General features: G+C 39.6%; 1 protein-coding gene across 19 annotated transcripts in view; it reads left to right on the top strand.

The window, feature by feature from the left end:
- Nucleotides 1–3,483: 3,483 nt before the first annotated feature.
- The window catches only part of GABRB1 (gamma-aminobutyric acid type A receptor subunit beta1), a 73,832-nt gene continuing 52,651 nt past the window's right edge, over nucleotides 3,484–24,664 (top strand). For 9 of the 19 annotated variants that reach the window (XR_004306894.2, XR_014945989.1, XR_014945984.1 and 6 more), the window contains exons 1-2: nucleotides 3,484–3,684; nucleotides 3,759–3,992. Coding sequence is in view for 1 of the 19 variants with exons in the window: in XM_015862327.3 (XP_015717813.2) it covers nucleotides 3,632–3,684; nucleotides 3,759–3,836 (131 nt within the window). In the remaining 18 variants the exon portion in view is untranslated. Of the gene's footprint in view, nucleotides 3,685–3,758; nucleotides 3,993–4,012; nucleotides 7,660–24,664 lie in introns of those variants that run through there. The other 10 variants (XR_014945990.1, XR_014945988.1, XR_001555169.3 and 7 more) reach the window with 4 other exon arrangements.

Here is a 24,664-nt window from a genome sequence, read left to right as displayed (position 1 = left end):
AAAATAAAAAATAAAAAAAAAAAAAATTCAATCTGACAATTTAAATACTTTTGCCATGAGCTTCTTCAGATGCTGTTGCAAAAAGAAAATTAAGAGAAAATTAATTCTATTTATCAGAAAAAAATAATCTCTATGCCATTCTAGTAAGAGTTTCATTTCTTCTACAAAAAAATAAAAAAATAAAAATAAAAAAAAAATTACCCATATGTATAAAGACAGTACCAGGCCTACAAAGCTTAGAAGCAAAGGTCTCAATCCCACAAACACACATAGAACTTTCTACAGTATGAACTGGCCTGTTTAAATCAAGGGAGCTTCCCATTCCTACACGTGAATTTGCACATCAGGCAATGACTCTTTCCATTGTGCTTCTGACATCTCACCAGCACTGACAGAAACCTCAGTTGTTAGAAACTGCATGAAAGAAAGCACCTGAAATACCTTTCAACAGGCATGATAACATTAACACATCTCATATTTATTCTCTGTGTTCTTTAAATTTCTCCTTAAAACCTAATTCTGCAGTTCTGTCTGTAATTGCCTGCATTGTTCTAGTGACACTTAAGACTGCTGGCTGCCTGCAGTTAATACAACAAGGCCCTTAAACTGTGTAAATGTATATGGGCTGCACCTTCTTTGTGCCTATCTCAACACTTGTTGAATGCTTTCCTAAACTGTCCTGGAAGCCAGGATTGCCTCTTCTATTAATCTCTGCAGTACCTGTCTCAAAGACCTTAATCTCCAGACTCCACTTCTCTTGAGATAAGAAGAGTCTCTCACACCTGGGATGGAGAAACAGAAGATTAGCAGAATCGCTTCCTTTAGGTAGCATGGAGTGGGAAATGCAAACACTCTGCCAGTGGAGGGGTTCTGGTATTAGATATGCAGTGATGGACTAGTGCTCTTCCAGAGGAAGCCAGACCTGCAGATTTAAGGATGTTAGGTGAATGGTAAAGATATGTGGCTGGGAGATCTACAAAGAGATTTCAAATCAGCATTACAGAAATTTATTTGAAGTGACTAAAAACTCACTAAATTATTCTGGCTATGGATATGGTAGAATAATTTTTTATCCTAGAGCTCTTATTAAATATATTCTTTTCACTTTGATTATAAAACAAAGATCAGTTCACAGTCTGAAGATCTCAGGATAAAGCACAAGTTCACTGTGACACTCCACAGCTCTTCTTGGTTGTTCTTCTAGTGCTCTGAAATCCCCAGAGCACACTAGAATTATCTCCAGCTTGCTATTTTCTGTCATCCAAGAAGACTGCTCACAAGCCGAATCCAATTCAAGGGATTACTGTAGGTATAAAATGACAATAGCATTACCTCTAGCAGATGAAATATGTGACCTATTTTGTTACCTACCACTTTTAAGTATAAATAATACATATTTTTTTACCTGCACATGTAGTCATTTCACAGTTGCTAGGTTTTGTCTCATAGTTTTCAAACCTAGTCATTTACCCTATTTTTCACAAATTTAACATTTTCATCTTAAATTGTTACTATATTTTATCAGTAAAATTACTGAAAAAGACCATTTGATCAGTGCCAAGTAAGAAAAAAATGTATATTCCTCCTAATTCTCACTTTTCTTTGACATAGGGGATATGCAGTATGACAAGCCCCAAAGCCTAGTGGGAAGCAGCTGTCTGATAATGAATAATCCAAAGAGCCCAAGCACTGCTTTGCCTTATGTTTGTTGGATTTTGTTTTTTGACTCATGTGTTTTCTATGCATACTGTGCCAATGTAATGTAATTTTGCTAACTAATGATGCTGCTTGCACACTTACTTCCAGTCCCACTTTCACCCAGTAACTCCCCACTAACTGGAGAGCAGCAAGTCCAGTTAGACCACCTGGGTTATGAGCATCTTGTTTCTGCAAGTCCCTGGGTCCGATTACTCAAGCCAGTCAACAGCACAAATATTAACTTTCAAAGTCTGTATCTCCACATACAAAGAGCAAGGAGTGAAGCATGAAGCTCGCCCACTCCACTTGGAGCAGTATCATGAGGACACACCTTCCCTCCTAAATTTAATATGGTATAAACTATCATTAGAAAGAGGCACTTAATCATCACTACTGCAATGCATTTTTTCCTCCTAGTTTTATTAAAAATCATGGCCTTCCTTCCTACAGAATGCATCCACTAAGAAACAAGAATTTCCTCCTTTTTTCAATGATTTCAATGATACATTCTTTTTAAACAGCTGATATTATCTCAGCAGTAAGTTGGCTTTTTACACTGCGCACTTTCTGATTTCCAAATAAAAAAGAGCACTAAAATAGAATGACCTATAATAAACTGGAAACATTTCACTGTGTGAGAAAAAAAAAAGGTTTCCTCCTGAAAATCTATGTACAGTGAAAGTGAAAAAATGAAAAAATATATGAGCCATGCTTTAAATGTAGCCTTATTTCCAGCAATGCAAAGCAGCACAGACCAGAGCTGCACAGACCAGAGCTGCATATCCCTGCCCATTTGACTTTTAGGGCACTCAGCCAGCTCCTGAAGGCCACACAGGGAGCCCATCAGGTTTCACTCAGTCCAAGTGGGAGAATAAAATCCAGCTAGAGCTTATGGAATCATGCACTGCTCTATTCTGAATCAAGTTTATCAGCTGCAGAAGATTCAGCTTACCCACACTCATAAATCAGACCACCAGGTGTCTCGTCATCTTTGAAAGCTTTTAGAAATCATCTGTGATAATACAGGACCTATGAACGTTAGCATCTTTGCCACATTCACTTGTTTTGGAGGTCACTGGTCTTTTGTTATAGGTATTAGAGTTGTAAAAGGCAACTAGGATGTCTCAGTTTTACTGAAATGAGAGACAAGATTCTCTTACACTGGTGGCCTGAAGAAGCACACTATGTTTTCTTCATAGAAATAAATCTTTCATGAAGAAAGCAGAACCTCAGTATTCTTTACACATCCTATAAAACCACAGAGTGTTTCAATTGGTAGTATGTGGGAGCATAGAGGTTCTTCTGTTAATAATAATTCAGCCCTGGAAGCATTTGGAAGACAAGTTCCATCATGGAGCCACCATCCACGCCAACTGGGCCAGAAAGGAGCCTTCTGACTGCCTACTGTGGCCATGTAATGCCAGCATTGTAAAACGTGGTTGTTCAGAGCCCCACACAAATCCCTGTTCTTAGTCTGTGGGCCTTCCCAGCACACTCTTTTTCCAGTGAGGCATCAGCATCTGCTTCCAGAACCCAGCCTAGAGCCCAAGAGTCCCAAAAGGATCTTCAGAAACACACCTCACTCTAACAGGCTGCCAGCAGAACAACTCTGTAGTACGGTTGCCTTCAAACACACAGAAAAGGGAATTTACATAGGATAATAAGGTGATTTAAAGAGGAAGTAAAGAAACGTTTGTAGCAGCCCTCACGGCACCTTCGGTTACGCGGGCTGACAAGGATGCCGGCTCCCGCGGCCGCGCATGCGTTGCGCTGCCGACAATTGTTGCTCCGCTCCGCTCCAACTTGCAGTCGGCCCCGAGATGCGCTGGCGCGGCCGGGGCCGGGATGAGAGCGGGAGCCGGGGCGGCCCGTGAGCGCTGTCGCTGTCCGTGGTGCTGGCTGTCGCTGTCCGTGGTGCTGGCTGTCGCTGTCCATGGTGCTGACTGTGGCTGTCCGTGGTGCTGACTGTTCCGTGCGGGCGCGCAGGTGAGAATGGCCGGGTCGGGGAGAGGCGCGGGGATGCGGCCGCCTCCCTAACCCGGCTCTGCTCCTTCCCGCAGCACCGACGAGCCCAGCTATATGTCCTGCGTGAAGGAGACGGTGGACAGGCTGCTGCATGGCTACGATATCCGCCTCAGGTGAGACGCCCGCACTTCTCACACAGCAGCCCTCCGCCTAACATCGGCTCCTGCTTCCTTCTCCCCACCTCCTGACCTCCCCGCGCAGGTCCGCCCGTCGACGTGGGCATGCGGATCGAGATCGCCAGCATCGATGTGGTGTCGTAAGTCAATACGGTGGGTAGTGGCGGGACGGGGTCGCGGGGCGCCGAGCCCCCCGTATTATTGCGCCGCCTGCCGGCCGCACCGCAGTGCCGCGAGAGCTGCGCGTCCAGTCTCCACCGGCATGAATTCCGCGCAGTACGTCGGGGTTGCTAGGAAAAGCCATTTGCATTGATGGCATAATGTTTGCATGCTTGAACTAGCACTCCACAAGTGCTCGCAGCCGTGTTCGAAATGCCTGCAGCAGGTCTGAGTGCCTGCGTTCTGGTTGTGTGGGCTTGTTCTTCACATGGTCAACAATGTTGCGGTTGCCCTGGCTTTAGCAGCACAGGGATAGATCGGTTTGTTTTTGTGTGTATTTGCTTTTTTAATGTGAAGTGGCACTGAATAAAAGCCACAAAAAGTAAACAATATGGAGTGTCTACAGAAACCACTCTCCCCGTAGAAAACTGGTGTAGGTTAAATGCACAATCGAGTTTGCATGGAGCAAACTGGACTCTGCAGAGCATAATGATAGTGTGATAGAGGTATCAGCTCCTGGAGTTCCTGTTACTACTTTGGGGAGGACATGGCAGGGACTGTTCAGATGAAGCAGAAGAAGCAGGGAGCTGAGTTTCTTTAGGTCTAAACAGTCAACTCCAAACCATTGCTCCCACCCTGTCAAAGAATCACTGCAAAGTGGTGTACACTGGGAAAACTAAATACTGCCAACACCATCAACAAAATATCTGCTTAGAAAAGTCCAGAGTATATCAGGTGTCAACGCCTGAAATCCTGTTATTTCAAAGGGGAGTAGATTTAACAGTATCCAGTAGCAGCGTCAAGGGATAATAATTGCATAGCACTGGATCACAGCATTTTTACTTAGTTCTGAAGGATCCAACATGCAGCTCTCTTCTCCCTTCCAACCCTTGCACAGCCCCTGGGAAACTGTAATTTGTTTTTTAATTATGGAAAGTTATATGCTAGATGTATTCTTTGACTGCTAAGAGGGGCAGCTTTACTAAGATGGGTCAAAAAAAAGTCAAGACTTTTTTGTTACATAAAATACCAAATCCCTCCCAATGGAAGAAAGCAACCATTCCTAGGTATAGCCAAAAGGCCATTCTGTTCAATCAGTCTCATGTGGGAGTAGCAGGGGCAGTTGTCTCATGCCTGGGCTCTCCTCAGTCGTGTAAAACCTAATTGAATGTCAGAGGCAGCCAAATCCTGGTACACAGTGGTGGGGTTAAACTTTCTATTCCAGTCCCAGTCCTTAGATAAGAGTAAAGAGTTAGATAAGAGTAAAGTTTTAATCTCTTTGCATCAGGTTTTTCCATCCTTGCTCCAACAATTGGAATTAACAAAGAAATTGCTTCCAAAAGTACAAAGTAATCCTTCACTTTGTTTCAATTAATGACAGTTCAACTAATTTTCATCCATGACAGAGTTCTTTTGGAAGTATGCTAGACATTTACATGAATGTAGTGATTTCATTAAGAACCCCACTATTATTGAATCTATTAAGTTTCATTGATGTGAATTGTCTGGTTTATCATGATACCTCTACACTATTAACAAGAGATGATGATTGCACAAGAATGAACAAAGGCAACATGATTCACAGTAACTACCTTCAAGCTCCAGGGCAAGCAAGCAAATGTCATATTGCTCTACCTACTAGAAAATAGTTGAGAAGTAGCTGGATTCTTAAATAAATAAATAAATAATAAAAAGCACATACAATAAATGAGTATTCATTCATCTTGTTCTGGGTCCAACCCAGTTATGTGATGCAGAACTGAAAGTAGTTCAGTGGAGAGCCACCAAGCTGGGATGCTTGCTCTAGGACCTGGGTTTATTCTGCCTGGAAAGAGATGGCTCTGAGGGCACATTCCCAGTATCTGTGAAAACATTATGGAAAATATAACGCCAGACATTTCACCGAGGTATATGATGTGATGGTAGATATGAAGTGAAACAAAAGAAGATCAAAGTTGGATCTAAGGAAAGGATTTTTTTTTTATTATTTTTATTTATTTATTTATTTATTTTTTTGTTCTGTGGGGACAGTCCAGGAGACAAAATGGATGCTCAGGGAGGTTGTAGTTTACATCCTTGGTGGCCTGTAAGACTCAGCTGGATCAAACCCCAAGCAACTGGGTCAGACTTCATATCCGAATAACTTTATTTTATAAAATCATTATTGCTTACTACATTCAGGAAACAAAACTCCCCTTGACATTAATAAACATCTAGTATTAGTTGGCTGTTCTTAATTCCAAGATCTAGGACTATCACAGAAGACTAACTTGTCAATATATGCATATATATATAGGCAAATGTTTTCAAGCTTGCCTATAGATGAAAAGCAAACACATAGATGCCTCCAGAGCTTGGAATAGTAGAAGTGCTTCCTATTACTTGAGGGCTGAACCTGTAAATGGCAAAAGATAATTCTCTCTCAGTAGTTACCTACTGAAACTTACAGGAACTGTGTTTTGGTTCAGGGTATACAAAATTATCATAAGCAAGAAATTAACAGTTTGGAAGGATTCTTTCTTTGATTTTTATTTTTTTTTTTCTTCATGGTAATTTTGCATCACAGAACACAACCATAGCAGCAAATGCATTATGGCACATTTACAACAAAATGCACAACAGCTTCCAGAAAGCTATTCATTAATATCCAGCACAACTGCATATATTAACTGCCCCAGTTCCCAAGGTAATTTCATCCTTTCAATTTTTGCTGTACATTTTTTTTTTTTTTTTTTACTATTATGCATATCCACATGTTACCATGTTTTAGTAATTTCTGATTATTTTTTAGTACAGGATAAAATTATTCCTATTAGTGAAGAGAAATCAAGAGAAGACTAGAATAATATTCAAGAGAAATATACCACAACCCCATCCACAGCCCAGGACCCCATTTCAGACTTCCCAGGTGCTGATGTTTAAGCTGAGTAAGGCTTAGAACCACTCTAAGTTTGCCCATTACCCCTGTCAAGTCAGCATTCATACACTAGACCCCAGCTACTGGCTGACTTCTACATATCATTGCAGGTTATGTTAAGGCACTTATTGCAGGCTAAGGGACTCTTAAACTGTTTTTATTGATTACCTGGAGTTTCATATGTTGTCTTGTCCCTTCTTACTGGCTGGGTTAAGTATCTGAGAAAGCAGGATTTTGGTTGCTGATAATGTCAGACTAGAAAACCAGCTCTCTTCTAGGCAATTTCATACCAAAACAGGTATCATGAATTCCATTTCCATAGATCCCTTCCTTCACAGCAGCAAAATCTCCTTTATTTGAATCTCAGGTTTAGTACATGGAGAACTAAAAAATCAACTTCTTCAGCACAGCTGGGTAGGCAACAGAAGCAATCAGGTTAGTTGCAATGATAATAAATGCAAATCTTCAATATAAATACATTTGTCAGACAACATTCATAGAGATTAAACTGATTTTTAAAATTGACATAAAACTCCGGAATTCTTTGTGAAAATTTGCCTAGCTGCAATGCAGAAGAAGGGAGAAGTACTTTCTTGTTATAGCATGAAGGACATGCAACGGACTGGAAATGAATATTAATAAGAATGTTCAGCAACTGATTTTATTTTTTCCAGCAAATAAGGAAAAACTAACCAAGTAATGATGTACAAAGGTCAGATCATTTCATCACTGTCTGCTTCAAATGTAAGTAATTATGTTAGCAATGAAACATGGAATGAATGTAGAAATTGACATCTTAAGGTTAAGCAGTGAGGTCACTGTTATCGAATGTCATGTTGGGTTGTTTTTCATTTGAATACAGAACTGAGTGGTTCTTTAACAAAATTAACAAGTAGAAAGAAAGGATAAAGTGATAATTTAAATGTTGCTTTATATGACCCAAAAAGGTCATATTTATGACTCAAAAAGTGGTCCCTTCCAACTGAAGCTATTCCATGTATTTATTTATTTATTTGTTTGTTTTTAAATCAAACCAAATGGAAAACAGCTTCAAGGTTAATATAAGCAATATACCAAATTGTTTTTTTAGCCTGACAGGCACAATACTTCAAAAGTTTCCTTACTTCAAGGTTTAAACAAACTAGCTATGAATGCCCTTCATAGAAAATATGATTCGTTTATTTGATGTTAAAATCAGTTGCCCACAGGGCAGGTCTTCCAACTTTCTTAATTGCTTCTCTCTCTGGACCCTACAGGTGGCTTACCCTCACTACCTAGCTTTTCTCAAGGGTTGATAAGCTCAGTTTTGAACCATGTACTTCAGCTTTCAGTTCAGACTTTACACCTCATACCGCATGGTATTCCAAGACATCTGTAGTGCAGGCAGATAACATAAACCATGCAAAGCCTACATTTCTGAACACAGCAGATAGTACTGACACTTCCCATTTGTTTAAAGCACATTCCAAGAATGCAGCACAAGATTACAAACTATGCTAGTCTGTTGAATTTCAGCATTTTTTATAAGCTGCTTTTGGCCACCTTGTTTCTCCTGAGCCCGGACTAATAAATAAATAAACAGATAGATAGATAGAACTGAAACTTGCTGCCATAATAGCTACAAAGAAAAGGACCACACATTTCCTTATTCATTCTCCAAAACACTTCTACTTCCAGGTTACATTCCCAAAACCTACAATTAATCTTATAGTAATGGGAGGCCTGTAACAAGATAGATTTTCTCATCCCATAACCGAAGGACACAGTGTTTTCTCCAGATGTTTTCTGTATCTGCATCAAACAATATGCCCATGTTGTGAGCACTGGAATCTTCTAGCTTTGGGTCTGTTAACCTCCACAAACCCCACAGTTCAGTAGCACAAACAAGGTGAGGGCATTCAGGGTCACAAATGACACTTTAGTAATTGAATTGCCAACAACTTGCACAAAGCACCCAATTCCTGTAGTTATCATTTCTCCAAAATATGTTCTCTATGAAACCTGTAGTAGCAGTCACTGATCTATCAATCTAGCAGAAGAATACCAGATAATAATGTACATTCCGTTATTTTTCTAAGCAATAGCTCTATGTTAAGGTTTTCTTATGCTGCAGCCATCTGTAGAAAGTAGATTAGACTTTTTGCCTATCAAGGCTGATAACGTCCTTTCAAAACTGGCTGGTTTTGGCCAAAGTGGTGTCACACTGAGGTTTGCTACACCTTCTGCTAGGGTCAGGTCATGAACAAGTAAAATGGAATCTAAAACAAAAAGACAGCTTCCAGAAAGCTGCATTATCATTTAGGTATCCATCCTGTAGAAAGATTGAATTGTAAGGTTTTAAATGCCTACAAGAGAATACATAGTTTCAAAGAGAAGATTTCAGACTGCCAAACTTAATTAAAGACTGGAATAAGTGTTCTCCATTAAAATGCATCAATCCGTTTGGCTGAGATGAAGAATTTCAGTCGAGTCTTTTTTAATTATCTATAGAATGAAATGAAGAGACAGCAGTTAAAACTGCTGAAACAGATAGATGGTGTCTAAATATTGTTCAGGATCTTAATGATATTAAAAGAAGAGTACAGTTATTTCCCCAGAATGTTTTTAATCAGAAGAGCCTTTTAAGCAAAGCTGAAATAAAACAAGTACCAGACAGCTGCAGGTGGATGCGTTCATGCTGAAATATGTCAGTAGCTTCTAGGCAGCAGTGAAGAGACCGCTCACATCCAAGAAGATGCTGATAGTCCCACTGGTCTCAGTGAAACTGCTCACAGGTAAAATTTTTCACACCAGTAGAATTAAGTGCATGTTCATTTTACCAGCTTAACAGTTTCTTCCACAATTTGTGTGAGCACTCCAGCTCTCCAGTTACAGCAGTTTTAAACCTTTATTTTGTTATATTTTTCTGTGTCATTACTTTTTGGCATGAGAGAATAACCAAGCCTGGAATGAGAACCTTTGCCTGTGTTCTTCCTTGCTGATTTATCCTTTCTTTGATCAGTCTGCTTGTAAACCATTCATTCTGAATGCCAATGCACCGGCCAAGGAGAGGATATGGATGAGGTTCAAAGTCTACATAAATATAATATACTGCATCTCACAGGCAGTGCAGCTTTGTCACTGGCTTCCTATGAAAGGAGTGAAACATGGGATTAGCAGCCACCTATAAATTCAGGATTTATTTTATCCACTGCATCAGGACTGATTTAAAAGGAAAAAAAGAAAAAAAAGAAAAGAAAAAAAAAAAAAAAAAAAAAAAAAGCTATGCTTTCAAAACATCAATAACATGCTGGGATCCAAATCTGCAGTGACAGACTTCACAGCTTGTTAAATGCCTTGTGGATTCTTACGCTAATAGGAATCAAATATGGTGCCATTGCAGTAGCAATTTGAAATGAGTCCTGCATAGAAATTCAGCTTGCACTGCCAAGAGAAATGGTTTTGTTTTCCAGAAGCTCACCAATATATATACTGAGATCTCAAGGATTTACACATTATTTCCTTTTAATTATTCCTCACAGAAATTCAGAGTAAACAAAAAGGAAATGATTACAATTACTAGCATAAGTCAGAAAAATACAGCGTGAGAACAATCTACTAAGTAGCAGTACGGTTATTAAACAGAAAAAGAGATAATGGTTTTAAACTAAAATAGGGGAAATTTAGATTAGACCACGGGAAGAAATTCTTTGTTGTGCGTGTGGTGAGGCTATGGCACAGCCATCCTAATGGGTGCCCCATCCCTGGTGGTGCTCAAGGCCAGATTGGATAGAGCCCTGGACAGCCTGAGCTGTGGAGGGAAAGAGAAGAGAGCAACCTTGCATATGGGAGGGAGGTAGAAATGGGTGGGTTTAACTATTCCATGATTTTATGGTCTTTCCTTACATTATTCATATCCACAACTACATTACCACGTAAGCATGACTTACAAGCTTTAGAAGTCGCAAGTGAGAGTCTCTTCCATTCTTTGTAGAGATTAGTGATTTTTTTTTTAATTTATATATTTGTATTCAAAGAAATTAATTAGGATAAACCCACAATTTGGGGAAGTATGCGTGAGTTAATTCTTCTCCCTCTCAGCAAGCAGGACTGTCACTGTAAAAGTGGAGCAAAGCTATCAGAGGAGATCACAGTTCCAGAGGAAAAGACAGTAATTCAGCTAGCTCGAATGGTATGCATCTTGGAATGCAGTGCAGAAACCTTAGATTTCACTCCATGTTCAGTGGGAGATCAGTGCCATCAGTAGTTAAATGTCACAGTATAGAAAAAAAGACAGCAGGCTCAAGATAAGATCCATGGCCAGAACCACAGGCCAATTTCCGATCCTTACTCAGACTTCATTGTGCATGATTGTGGACACAGAGCAACTTCTCTGGCCCTTAGTTTCTCCTCTGTTACAATTCCTGTCTCACAGAGATATTGTGAGAATTAAACTCATTGTGTAATAGCTTATTTAGACATTGGGCAAGTTTCTGTACATTAGGAAAGAAAAGACATACAGCCTGCAGCTAAAAAAGTACATACCCCCTGTGACCAGTAATTTCAGTGAAGCATCATGGCTTATGACCCAGCTGGTCTGCTCCTACATCTCCAACACAGTATTCCTGCAGTGCTGACAGAAATTTATTTTTTACTTACCTAGTGAGAAACCCCAACACAGCACAAGATGTTGCATGGTAATTACGTTTTCCTCGGTGGGAATACTGAATGACATATTGTGATATATCAAGAGGCAACTGTGAATTCAACTTGAGTCAGCACAGTAGACTTTGCCCTGTACAGTATGTTTCCAGATGAACAGTGTGAGTGCAAGTACAAGTACAAAAGGAAGTTACTGAATACCTCACAGCATCACATATCCTCCATCAGCATTAGTTTTCAAAATACACCTGACTCTGAGCTAGCCCGGGAACACTTTGTGTATTCATCATTCGTTTAGTTTACATATTTACTTTATGAACTGACTGTTTGCAGAGTGGATTCACCTCCTAGGAGATGGCAATAATTATACTCATTTGTAAAAAGAACAATGCATGTCAAAATACAGAATTTACTTTTTTTTCTATTTACTCTTTTATGACACAATCTGCCTGTTTCTTGTAACAGCAGGTAAGAAACAGCCATGGCTTTTTTGTAAATAGGCTATTTAATTTCATTAAATTTTAGATATCCTCAATTTCTGGAACATTACAACAACATCCAACAGCAGAGGGCTCTGCTGATCATTAAAGAGGTTGGGAAATTTTCATGTATATCCCTGATGGTCTCACCAATTTTGCAAGAAACTGCAAGGATAGTATCTAGGGAGGAAAGAGCAGTAGAGCAAAAAAAGAAATTTTTTCTTTTTCAGTTCTACAGGGATTTACCATGACAATTAGGAGCATGAGCATTCCCTTTTGTGGAAGAGATTTTTCCCTTGGGTGCTCGTGGTAGTGTTTTAAAGCACACTAAAAACCACAGCTTTCATGCAAAATATGTGTCTTGAAAGTTGAAAAAGTCTTTCCTGATCTACTGTTCTCTTTTCTCAAATGGCCATTTACTCACTGGGTTTTCTGTCACTTCCATGCCTAGTGTACTCTCTCAAAAACAATCCATAGCAACTCTGCTTTACAGTTTCAGCAGTTTCAACCCTTCAGTCTTGAGTAAATTATGGCTGTGCTAAGAGCAACACATATACAGCCACTGACAAAGGCAGAAGCTATAATATTTTAATACAACATCCCACACTCAGTCAACCTTCCAGTTGTATCATACCACATGTAGGCCCTGAGAAGATTAATTTTCCACAGAGATTATTTGCAGAAACATTGTTACACCTCATCGATAACAGATTTTGTGATTCCCCATCCCCAGGATATTCAGCATCTTGTAAAATTGTGCTCTAAATAGCAGTTGAACACTGAGTTAAGAGAAGAACAGTAAGTGATTTACACTAAATTCTTCTGTGAAAAGACCTAAGAACAAACAGGGTCAAGATGCTATATCACAAAAGATGCTTTGCTAGCATAAATTATTTCTCATCCCATTTCCGGAGTACAGTGGTTGAGTTAAGATTTGTACCAGTGTCTGGAGATAAAGTGCTTTGACCATTCAGTCTCGGATTTATTACAGATGTGAAACAAACAAATTCCTGGGGAGGCAGTGTATTTTCCACAGCACGACTGCTAGTAGATAGGAAACTTTTATATGGCTTTCCACATCAGTGCAACAGATGAATTTGTGTGCAAGTCTAAGTGAAAATATGTTACAAAAACAGAAGTAAACACATATTTTTAATGTCAGCAAGCCAGTTCATTTTCTCAGGGTTGGGTTTCCCATTGCATACGCCCAGGAGACAGTCATAAAATTATATATATGTGTTATTTTACATATTCAGTAGATTTTGTTCTGATACACAAAATTTGCATGATGGAGCAGCAGTGTAAGTATTCACTATGTGTCCTCTTCACTGACATGGGTATGAGCAAACCTACCACCTGGAATGTCATGGCAGATGAGAAAAGAGACTTCTGACAGAGAGCAGGAAGATACCCAGCTGATTTTTAGTTATGGGTTTGCTAAAATTGGCCTGTGCTTTGAGAGATACTTTGGATTAAATTTCATCATTAATATCTAGTTCCATGGATAAAATTATAGCATTTTAAAATGATGCTGAAAGGTAGGAAAACAAATGGCAAATGAGTCCTCAGCCTAGACGGAAAGACACAGCATAGACCTAGATTAAGAACAGTGCTTACAAAGGAAAAAGAATTCTCTCCATGATGTCTGTATTTTGTGAGGGTGGGAGGTGTATTTTTCTGAAGTGCATTATAAACATCAAGCAAGAATACATTTCTTACCTTAACAAGAGATGATCTAATACCTTGATAGCAGGCATGTTATCTCAGTTTCTTGGTAGTCTTGATGTACCCAGGCAGTCTTGTTGAAATTTTCATTCACAGAGTCAATGGTAAGAGTATCAGATTCTCGGTGAAAAGAACTGAAGAAATGATCTGCAGAAAAAAATACATAAATAATATGTTAATGAGTATGTACAGTGTTCCACGGTTGAAAAAATGGTGCCTGACATCCAAGTGTGTATGAAGCAAAGATGTATGACTGAATTTCTCCATGCAGAAAAAATGGCACCCACTGGCTTTCAGCAATGCTTGCTGAATGTTTATGGAGATCAAACAGTGGATATCAGTGCAGTGAGGGGGTGGGTGATGCTTTTCAGCGGTAGCAACAGCAACAAAGAAGCCACATTCTGGATGGTCATGCATGGCTGTCACACCACAAAATAAGAAGGATCTCCATCAGCACAAATCAGTGTATTATGACCAGAGAACTGTGTCTGGAGCTGAATATAAGCTTCAGTGCATTGGAAATAATGATGGCAACATTGGAGTATCACAAAGTTTGCACAAGGCAAGTCCCACAAATGTTCAAACAAGAACATAAAAACACTGTATGCAGGTTTTTCAGGACCTATTGAAGCAATAAGAAGCTGAAGGTGACAGTTTTGCATCATTACTGGTGATGAGACATGCTGTCACCGTGACTCAGAGTCAAAACAGCAGTCCATGGAGTGATAACATGTGAATTCCCCACTGAAGAAAAAGTTCAAGATGTGCACTGTCTTTTGGGATAGGAAAGCTGTAATTTCCCTTGACTTCCTGGAACCTGGACAAACAATCAACTCTGACTGCCACAACAAAACACTGACTAAGCTGAAGGCTTAAACTTCCAGAGTAAGACCAGAGAATAAGACAACCTTTATCTTGCATCACAATATTACCAGGCCCCATACCAGTCTGAAGCACATTTCCAATGTTGGCTAGACTATACTACCACACCCATCACATAGTCCAGATTTATAACCTTCTGATCTGTTCAGGCTAAAGAGAAAATTAATTGCATGAACAACATGTACATAGCAACTATGCCATTATAGCAAATGTGAAACAATGGATCACTGTTTCTGGCCGAGATTTTTACAAGCACAAAATTCAGGCTCTCATTCATTGCTGGCAAAAATGAATAACTAATGGTTGTGACTGTGTTGAAAAATGGTGCTTTGTAGCTGAGAACTTGCTCTATCAAATAGTGCTATTTGAATCACAGAATCACACAATCACCCAGGTTGGAAAAGACCTACAAGATCATCCAGTCCAACCATCCACCAGTCACCAATAGCTCTCACTAAACCATGTCCCTCAACACAGCGTCCAAACATTCCTTGAACACCTCCAGAGTCAGTGACTCCATCACCTCCCAGAGCAGCCCAATCCACTGCCTGACCACTCTTTCAGAGAAGTAGTATTTCCTAACATCCAGCCTGAACCTCCCTGGCTCAGCTTGAAGCTATTCCCTCTAGTCCTGTCACCAGTTACATGAGAGAAGAGGCCGAACCCCAGCTCACTACAACCTCCCTTCAGGTAGTTATAGAGAGCAATGATGTCTGAACAATCCTAGCTCCCTCAGCCTCTCCTCATAAGGCCTGTGCTCCAGACCCCTCACCAGCTCTGTAGCCCTCCTCTGAACATGTTCCAGGGCCTCAATATCTTTCTTGCAATGAGGGGCCCAAAACTGAACACAGTACTCGAGGTGCGGCCGCACCAATGCCGAGTACAGAGGGACAATTACCTCCCTGTTCCTGCTAGTAACACTGTTTTTGATGCAAGCCAGGATGCCGTTGGCCTTCTTGGCCACCTGGGCACACTGTCGGCTCATGTTCAGCCAAGCATCAATCAGTACCCCCAGGTCCGTTTCCACCACACAATCCTCCAGCCACTCCACCCCAAGCCTATAGCACCACCTGGGTTGTTTTTTTTTCTTGTTGTTCTGTAATTGAACTACAGATAGCTAAGTCTTGTAGGAAAGACAACACTTGGAGATGTGGAGGCTCCATAAATATTATATATATTTTCACTAACGTGTGCAAATGCAGTAAATATTGTTATTTTTCTTAGCATCATAATCAGTGGAAGAAAATGTGTATGGAAAATGCATCTTTGTAGGTATTTCCTTTCATAAAACAATACTCTTAACCATTTTCCCTCAAATATCTAAACAGTGAATTTTCAAGTCATTAGTAACTCATGTTATGAATATTAAAAAGATTTCTCAATGACATGAAAATATGGCAAGCAAATCAGTCACCTGACAAAACAGAAACATAAAGAGGCAGAAATACATTGTACAGAGTAATAAATCATTCTGCGTGACTCTACCTCTTATCAACTGAAACTTATTTAGATAGCCTCACTTTTAAAATAAAATCAGATACCATAAAATCTCACATTGAATTGATATTCCGGTATTTCAATAATAAATCTGTTGAATGTTGTCATAATTGATGTTTTGGAAAGCTCAGGTCTTTAGTAAAAGGAAGTAATATAGCTGGATAAAACATAAATGCATCTCTTCAGCTGATTTAGGAACTGAATTAGCCTAGCCAGAATCCAAGCTGAAAAACAACCTTCCTTTCTAATCCTCCCTCAGGGGAAAACAATGCTCACTTTTGTAAGATCCCCAGCAACATTACATATGATGTCCTTGATCCCTGTCCTGCGCAGTTCCTTATTATCACTTATTGTTTCTCTGCCTGACTCATCACGTTGCTTAAGCTCTTGCCAATTAACTGTGGCCAGCCATCTCTTTATCTCTTTTGGGGATGATTATTATTATTTTTTCCAAAGAGCTTTTTTTTTTGTTTTTTTTTTTTTTTTCCCTTTCCAGAGGTTGCATTGCTTGGGGAGCTCTGCATTAAACTCCTGCCGTTCCCCTGCTGTTGATCAACTCTTCTATTTTCCACAGTAGCAAATAGCTATTGTGGGAGGCAAAGGATAGATTCATGTGTTTTGGACAATTTGTCAGCAAGAAATGCCAACTGGAGAATTTTCCGGAGGATCCCACATGAAAAAGCACAAATAACATCCATTATTGCTCTCTATAACTTCCTGAAGAGGGGTTGTAGTGAGCTGGGTGTTGGCCTCTTCTCTCATGTAATCAGTGATAGAACTAGAGGGAATGGTTTTAAGCTGTGCCAGGGGAGATTCAGGCTGGACATTAGGAAGTATTACTTCTCAGAAAGGGTAGTCAGGCATTGGAATGCACTGCCCAGGGAGGTGGTGGAGTCACCAACTATGGGAGTGTTCAAGAAACGTTTGGATGTTGTGTTGGTGAATATGATTTAGCTGGGAAGTATTGGTAATGGTTGGACTAGATGATCTTCTAAGTCTTTTCCAACCTTGGTAATTCTGTGATTCTGTGAAAACTGGTCAGTGTAGCACTTCATCATAGCCCTGTGCAGATTCTCCTCTTTCGCTGTGAATGCAGAATGGCTCAGCTGAGACCAATAGTTTTCCTTGATGACCAAAGCTGTCATTAAATTATGATAAAGGTCCTCTTTAACAATTAAGCTAATTTGTTAAAAGGCATCAGTGAGTGCTTGCTCATTGTCATGCCAGCACCTTCGGGGAGTGAGATAAAAGAGCCTCTTTATACTTTCTTTTCAGCAAGGCTATTTAAAGACCATTTAAATTTGGAGCAAACTGATGAGGAATTAAAGCACACTCTTTCCTCAACCATTTTACAGTCATAACTTTTGTAACTTTGGCTCAGATAGCAGGAACTGCAAAGACACATTCCCAATTCCATTGCAGTAGGAAAGACCTCAGTAGGACTTAATTTTTCCACATGAGTCAACAATAACTCCATTATGCCAGTAAGTTACATTAACAGGGGAACTGGTAACTCTCATAAGAATTACAGAGGCAAAATCACTTAATTATGAGGACAGGCTGAGAGATCTGGGACTCTTCAGCTGGAAGAAGAGAAGGCTCCAGGGGACTATAAGGCCTTCCAGTACCTGAAGGGGGCCTACAGGAGAGCTGGAGAGGGACTTTTTATTGGGGCATGTAGCAAAAGAACAAGGAGAAATGGTTTTAAACTGGATGAGGGTAGATTTAGATTAGATATCAGGAAGGAATTCTTTACTGTGAGGGTGATGAGACTCTGGAACAGGTTGCCCAGAGAGGTTCTGGATGCCTCCACCCTGGAAGCATTCAAGGCCAGGCTGGATGGAGCTTTGAGAGACCTGGTATCCCTGCCTATAGCAGGGGAGTTGGAACTAGATGATCTTAAAGGTTCCAGCCAACTCAAACCATTCTATGATTCTATGAAAATGCTGGCATCTGTAGCATTTTGAGGTTTCACATAGTATTCAAGCTAACAGCAAACACTGTGATGATGCTGTTTTGATCAATACAGCTAAGTAACTCTGGGAAATGCTGGTTAAACTATGCACTTGATAAGCTTGGGACATGTTTTTTCTCTAATTGAAAAGAAACATCTAAACAGCTATAGAATAGGATTGATACGTTAATAATTATTGCTCACTTAAGCTGGCATGACTTAGTATTTTTGTATAAAGACAATTTATAATCTATTTGTCCAATAAAATGTGATTTCAGGGAAACAAAGCTGGAAAATGTCTCACTTTGAGAAGGATTTTAAAATCACATTAACCAATCAACTGCATCCTTGAAAACCAATGAAATCTTCAAACGCATTTTAAGACTTTCTGACCAAAAGACTGATACCGCCATGAATAATGAGAAAAGCAAGAAAAGAGAAGTGATTACAGGCTAAACATTTACATTCCAGGTTTTAGTTGGATGATCATAAATTCATCAGATTGCAAATTCCTCAGACTCATTATGTTCATACTGCCAAGAATTAATCTAATGTATAGTAGATAAGAATTACTCTAATCTATTGCTGTTGACTGCCAACAGTAGTTCTATTAATTCAAAGAGCTAATGACATTTACTAGAATTGCTGTGATATTTTTTGCAGCTTTGAAAGTGTATGGAAATACTCACTGGTGCATCGTTCTAAACAAACAAAATTAAGTCTGAGAAGGAGAATGGCACCTGCACTCCTGATCTATATGCTCCGCATCATACACACAGAGCATGAAGTGCACAAGGCTATGGCTCATCCAGTGATGGAGCCAATCATCAAGGCTTGTATTTTCACATAATGACAATAAATAACAACAAATGACAACAATAGCAAAAATATAAGTGTTTGAGTCTGGAAGCAAAGCAGCTGGATAGTGCAGTAGTATCCCCAAAATAAGTCCAGGGTCAGCAAGGCCTATAACCTAGGTTTAGCATCCCACAAATGTAGGTACACTGTTTCTATTTCAGAACAGACATAGGTCAGAAACAGTTCATACTGTCTGTACCAAGCCCTAGTGCATCAGGACACGCACCAGGTGATGAAACTATCAGGTCAGCTTGGTGGGCAGAGACCTAGCCAAATAGAAGTTACCTTCATAACTCTGAATGCCTAGGGTGTAGGCATCCAAGCTAGGGATTTCTCATGGAAAAGGAAGGTGCAGTAGGTTTTCTTAGCTGCCTGTAAGCTTGAACAGTCATGCAATATATTACGTACACTCATTTGCCTGCTGTAGAGTAACAGATTTCATTTCTCCCTGAGAAATGCCAAAACAATATTATCCTTATACCAGGCTAAGTAGCTCCTGTAGAAGCTGTTGCATGATTCTGACTTTAAAAATAAATAAATAAATAAATAAATTTAATAAAAAGGTGAGAAAAAATGTCTGCAGTCCAGCTGTACAATGGTAAATGCCTAATGTTAAACATACACTAATTTAAGACCAAAAAAATGTTTGCCTGTGCAGCTTTGAGGGGAAATACTCTTTCCCAAGGAGTTTAGCAGAAATCTAGCAAAGTTACAATGTAAGAACGAGTGAAAACTCCCAAATAAAGAGTTCTTTCTTCCCCTTAGCAAGAATCAGACTGAGCTGAAGCTTCTTCCTCTATCCCAAAATCTGTTCAGGTTATGCGAGCACATGTGTTATTGATTTTTCAGCATACAGCATTTACATAGCCACATTGTCAGAAGAGATAGGAATAAAAAGTTAAATAATAAAGATATATATATTTTTAATAAATATACTATATTTTAATAAATATATTACACCTGAGATGTCTCTGCAGTGAAGTCATAAAAACTCCCTAGAAAGATGAAAGTATTCTTTGAAGATTACTTGAATACATGAAATCCCTCTGTACCAAACATGCACAGATGGACTTTGTTTTTCAGATACCAAATTTAATAACATTAAGTTCATTCTCAAACAAGTGTGCTGATGTTTAACAGCAGTACAGCAATACCACAGGGTTTGCAAACAGGAAAATGTCTGGTAGTTACTGACTTTGTTATGTTTCTTGTAGCAGAGATTCATCGAAATACACAGCATCAGCAATGCTAACAAAAGCACATGCACAACTCTGCATGGGCTGGCAGTAATGGGAATTGCAGATAGTCCTGTTCCCCTCACCTTCCTCCAGACACCAGGGTAGGGGCTGTGATAAGAGGCTTTGTATCAACAGGGCAAACAACAGTTCGCACAACTGAGCACACAGCAGAGATAAGCATCAAGACAGGTAGCTCACTCAGCCTTTGCTCCCAGCCTGAGTACATAGCAAATATGTGACAGAGTGACAGAGCCACTCTTCTGAGGCTATGAAATTGAATTTTACCAAAATGAGTAAGCTACTTTTCCATCATTCTCAAGACAATGATTCTTAATTTTATTTGCACCCATATGAAATCTGCAGCCAACTCAGTACTTGGAGACAGATACAAAGCAGCATAGTACATCTCCCATGCACTTTTCATAGTAGAAGGCTAAAGCTCTTGACGAACCACGGCACAAGAAGAATCTCTTTGCTACTGTTCAGCATGTCAGGAGAGTTTGTAAGACACGAGCTTGCTGTGGTGAATCCATAAGCACTGAGGGGCAGCCCCAATATCATATATGCTTGAAAGCCTTCCTACACTTTGACTTCCTCAAAACTACATCTGACTCCAAAGGTGTTCTGACTCATTGTTTTTGACTATGATGAGCATTGGCTCAGAAGGAACAAGCAGCTTGTACAACAACTCAAACCCATTCTGGAAGAATCACATCAGTCTCTCAAGAGGAATGAGATCCTTGGCTGACCCTGCCATCTGCAATCACAAGAAAGCAGCATCTCCCTACAGAGTTAGGCTCCATTTAATAAAGTAAAAGAAAATAAAAATCAAGGAAAAATAAAACAATAAGCAGGGCAGTTGAATCAGCCTCATGCATGACATTTTTCCCTACTTTGACTTAAAGTCATGTGAATATCTGTAGCAAGAGCTGCACTTAGAGATCCAATCCAGTTCCATCTTTATTCAAGTGATGAACAGGGCACTACCTGCCCAAGCATTTGATTTTTCCAACACAGAATCAGAGTCAAGAGGAGGTAGAATCTCATGCACACTTCAGATATTGTCATGGTAAATTTCTACACGTCATTTGTGTAATTAGGCCATAGAAGTGCTAGATCTCAGAAACATTGGTTGCTGTCAGATTTGCAGTGCTGAGTTGAATGGAGGTTGTACAGTTCTGTGTGCATTTTGAACTGAGGTTACCTTCAGTTAAAAAAAAAAAGTATGGAAGTCAAAATTTATGGGACAGGAATTTGCAGGAGTAGTAACAGTTAAAACAGTTAAGAGACCCATTACAACATGTCAGTTACAGAAAGACAGACACTACACTATTTCCTGGCAAACAAACAAACAAAGTGCTTCTGCCAAGTAAACACAAAATAACAATAATAAAGAATGTACTTCATTAATATTTGGCAGGAAGAATGCCACACATAAGTGCTCCCTACACTTAAGAGAATATAAATGGTGCAAGTGGTAACCCTTCTGTTTGTTGATAAAGCTTCAAAATAGGCAGGTATGTCTGACTGAATAGAATCAGGCTCATTGAATTCAGTTGATGTCCAAGCTGAATGGACCGTCTGTTTATATTATTACAAGATGTTTCTTTAAAATAGTTTGATCAATAAAGCAGCTGCTAGAGACAACAGTAATAAAAGTTCCTTGTAAGAAATACACCATTTTCTCTGTACTTGTTTACTTCAAATTTACTATGTGCTTTGGATTTGACTACAACTAATGTTATTCCAAGAATCTCCTCTAAGTTTGTACCTGTGACAGACCATTGTCCTGTCAAGATCCTCTGTTTGCTCAAAAACTAGTGTTTCTGAATCACTGTTTATAATTTATATATATATTTATAATATAGGACAGGGCAAAAAGCCCTAAAGAGAGATCAGAGCTGCTTTTATAGAGGGCAGAACACTACATACAAGGCAATAATCCAACACATCTATGTGAAAGCTCTCAGATTTCATAGTCTAAACCTCAAGACTTGATATTTGCATAAAGCAAACAAGTGAACTTTAAGAAAACTAAGAATCTGACTAATTAGGGAGCAAATTTTTTTCTGCCAAGTCTGAGACACGCTGGGTACACAATTCGTAACAAGTTGTACTTGTGGCAATGTAACCAAGTTTAGATTGAAGTATGAACTGTATGTCATGGACAAGGGCTCTGTAGGATATTTTCCACAGTTAGAAAAAGGAATATGAGAGAATAAAGACATTAATGTTGTTAGTTCAGAAACCTCAAAAGCACAGTTCTGATAAAAGGGTGATTTGTATCAAGGAGATCACACTATGTATTTTGGACACTACTTTAGATGTTATTGTAATCTCTTTCCATTAGGAATTAACATAAATAGATACTTAGGTAATTGTACAGCAAAAATATGTCACCTTTCCTCTTGCCTCTTATCAACTACCGTCCTGGTGAGATAATCCAAGGATACATATTGGCATCCCAGAGAACAAGATCAGAAGTACCCACAGTCCATTCTTTAGGCAGGAAAGGCAGGAATACTGCTGCAGTATAGTACCTGTACCACTTCTGAAACAGATTTGTATAATACGTACCTAGAAATTGCCAGTGACTGATCTCCCTGTGACATCCTGAGGCATCTAATGCAAAATTTATCAGCATGAGGAAGATTCTCCCCTTACTGAAATCTACCTTCCTGCATTACAAGCCCATCATGTCTTCACTCAGGCACTGAAGTCAGCAGCGGCCTTTCATGTATTTGAAGTCTGATACCACAAACCTTCTATCCTTTCTCTTCCTTATGTTAAACACGAGATGTTACAGGTTCCCTTCCTGTTTAACATCCCAATACAGCATGTGCCTTTTTTCTTCCTTCATCAGCTTGACACAAACCCATTCTAGTCTTGTGAGCCACAATAAATGCCCCGGATCTTTTTATTCAGAGCTATTCCCTATTTCCTCTTCTGTATTTGTACATGCAACATACCTCCTGTTCTCCCTTCCTCTCTCCTCCAGCATGGGAAGATATCCCTGCAAATAACTTGAAAACACCATCATTGTCTTGCCTTAACCATAATGTCAGCAAATTCTCCACTGTTACAAGAGGGAGGATGCAATGAGGGCAGTGAATCATGCTGCCCTCATAATTCCACAAAGCTTTCAGCATACTTTTGCTGCTGTCACACACTGTATCATCTAGTGGACACTGGCCAACTGTCTAAGCCTAGGCATCTACCACCTTTTATACTCCCTGAAGTACCCCAGACATTGTGAAGGGCTGGAACATATGAAACAGTATCTACATCATTCTGGATCAACAGTTGGAGTCCAGGCAGGATGCACTGCAGAGCACAGAGAAGCCTTAAATGCCCAATGGTTGGGCTCCTAAATCCTATCCCTTTGTATGGTGCCACAGCACATAAATCAAAATGTGCAAAAAGGAAGACATAGAAAGACTGGAATTTCCAAGTCGTGTTGGGAACAATGGTGAACTTAGGCTGTCTCAAAATAAATGTGATTAGTGGGCAAAGATTAGATAGAAAACACTTAAAATCAATTGCTGAATATCTACAGTCTAATTACTTGAAGAATGTCTGTCCAGGGTCAGATCCTCTGAGAACCACATGGAGATATAAAGAGGCAACACTTGTGCAAAATTGAGAGCATCTCTACTCAAGCATTTCAGATTTTAGGTGCAGAGCCACAGTAAGTGTTCTTTATTCCAAAGAGATAAAATTACAATTCATAATCACCCTTGCAGCAAAAGGTGAGGAGAAGCGCATAGACACTGGGGATCAACACTGACCCTTGTCTTCTTTTAATCTGCACAAGGAAGAAGGGGAAGATGAGCATCAGCTCCTGTGGAAGCTGATCCATGGCACTTGCCTTGCTGTGCAGGCAGGTAGGGCAAGGACAACTGGGGCTGCCACAATTTGATATCTGTCAGGTGTGTACTGCTTCTTGGAAGATATATTTGTAATACTAGCAGGTGCAAGATTGGTAAGGATCAACTGTGGCGTATACGTGACATCCATGACAGGATGAATTTACAAGAGACAGCTTTGAAGTTGCTAAGTAACAGTGTCCTGTCCTCACAGCCACTGATCAGCAACAACTTGTTCTCATGCAATTTAATATCCTTGATTGAAATTTGTGTGAAGAGGTTTTAAAATAAAATTAGATCTGAACCAATCCCTTGGATTTACAGAGTATTTTCTTTGCCAGCTTTCTAATAGTCTGTCTAATCCTTCACTCTCACACCAAGTGCAGCTTCTTGTATTTCTGGGAAATCACAGCCTCTTCCCAAATCCCCACTCTTTTTAGGAGAACAATAAGGAAATTTTACAGCAGAAAAGTTCACTTCTCTCCCCAACCTCATTAAGAGAAAATAAAATGAGAAATGCATTCAACATTTAAATTCAGTCTGGTGTAAATTCTTGATAAAAATAAGCACTAAGGGAGCAGATAGAGGAACATGACTATGAAGTTTACA

The sequence above is a fragment of the Coturnix japonica genome, chromosome 4, assembly GCF_054131305.1.
Source record: "Coturnix japonica strain WE chromosome 4, WE-NBRP24, whole genome shotgun sequence".
NCBI lineage: Eukaryota > Metazoa > Chordata > Aves > Galliformes > Phasianidae > Coturnix > Coturnix japonica.
Note: the sequence above shows the minus strand (reverse complement) of the source record. Positions and strands in the feature narration are given on the sequence as shown.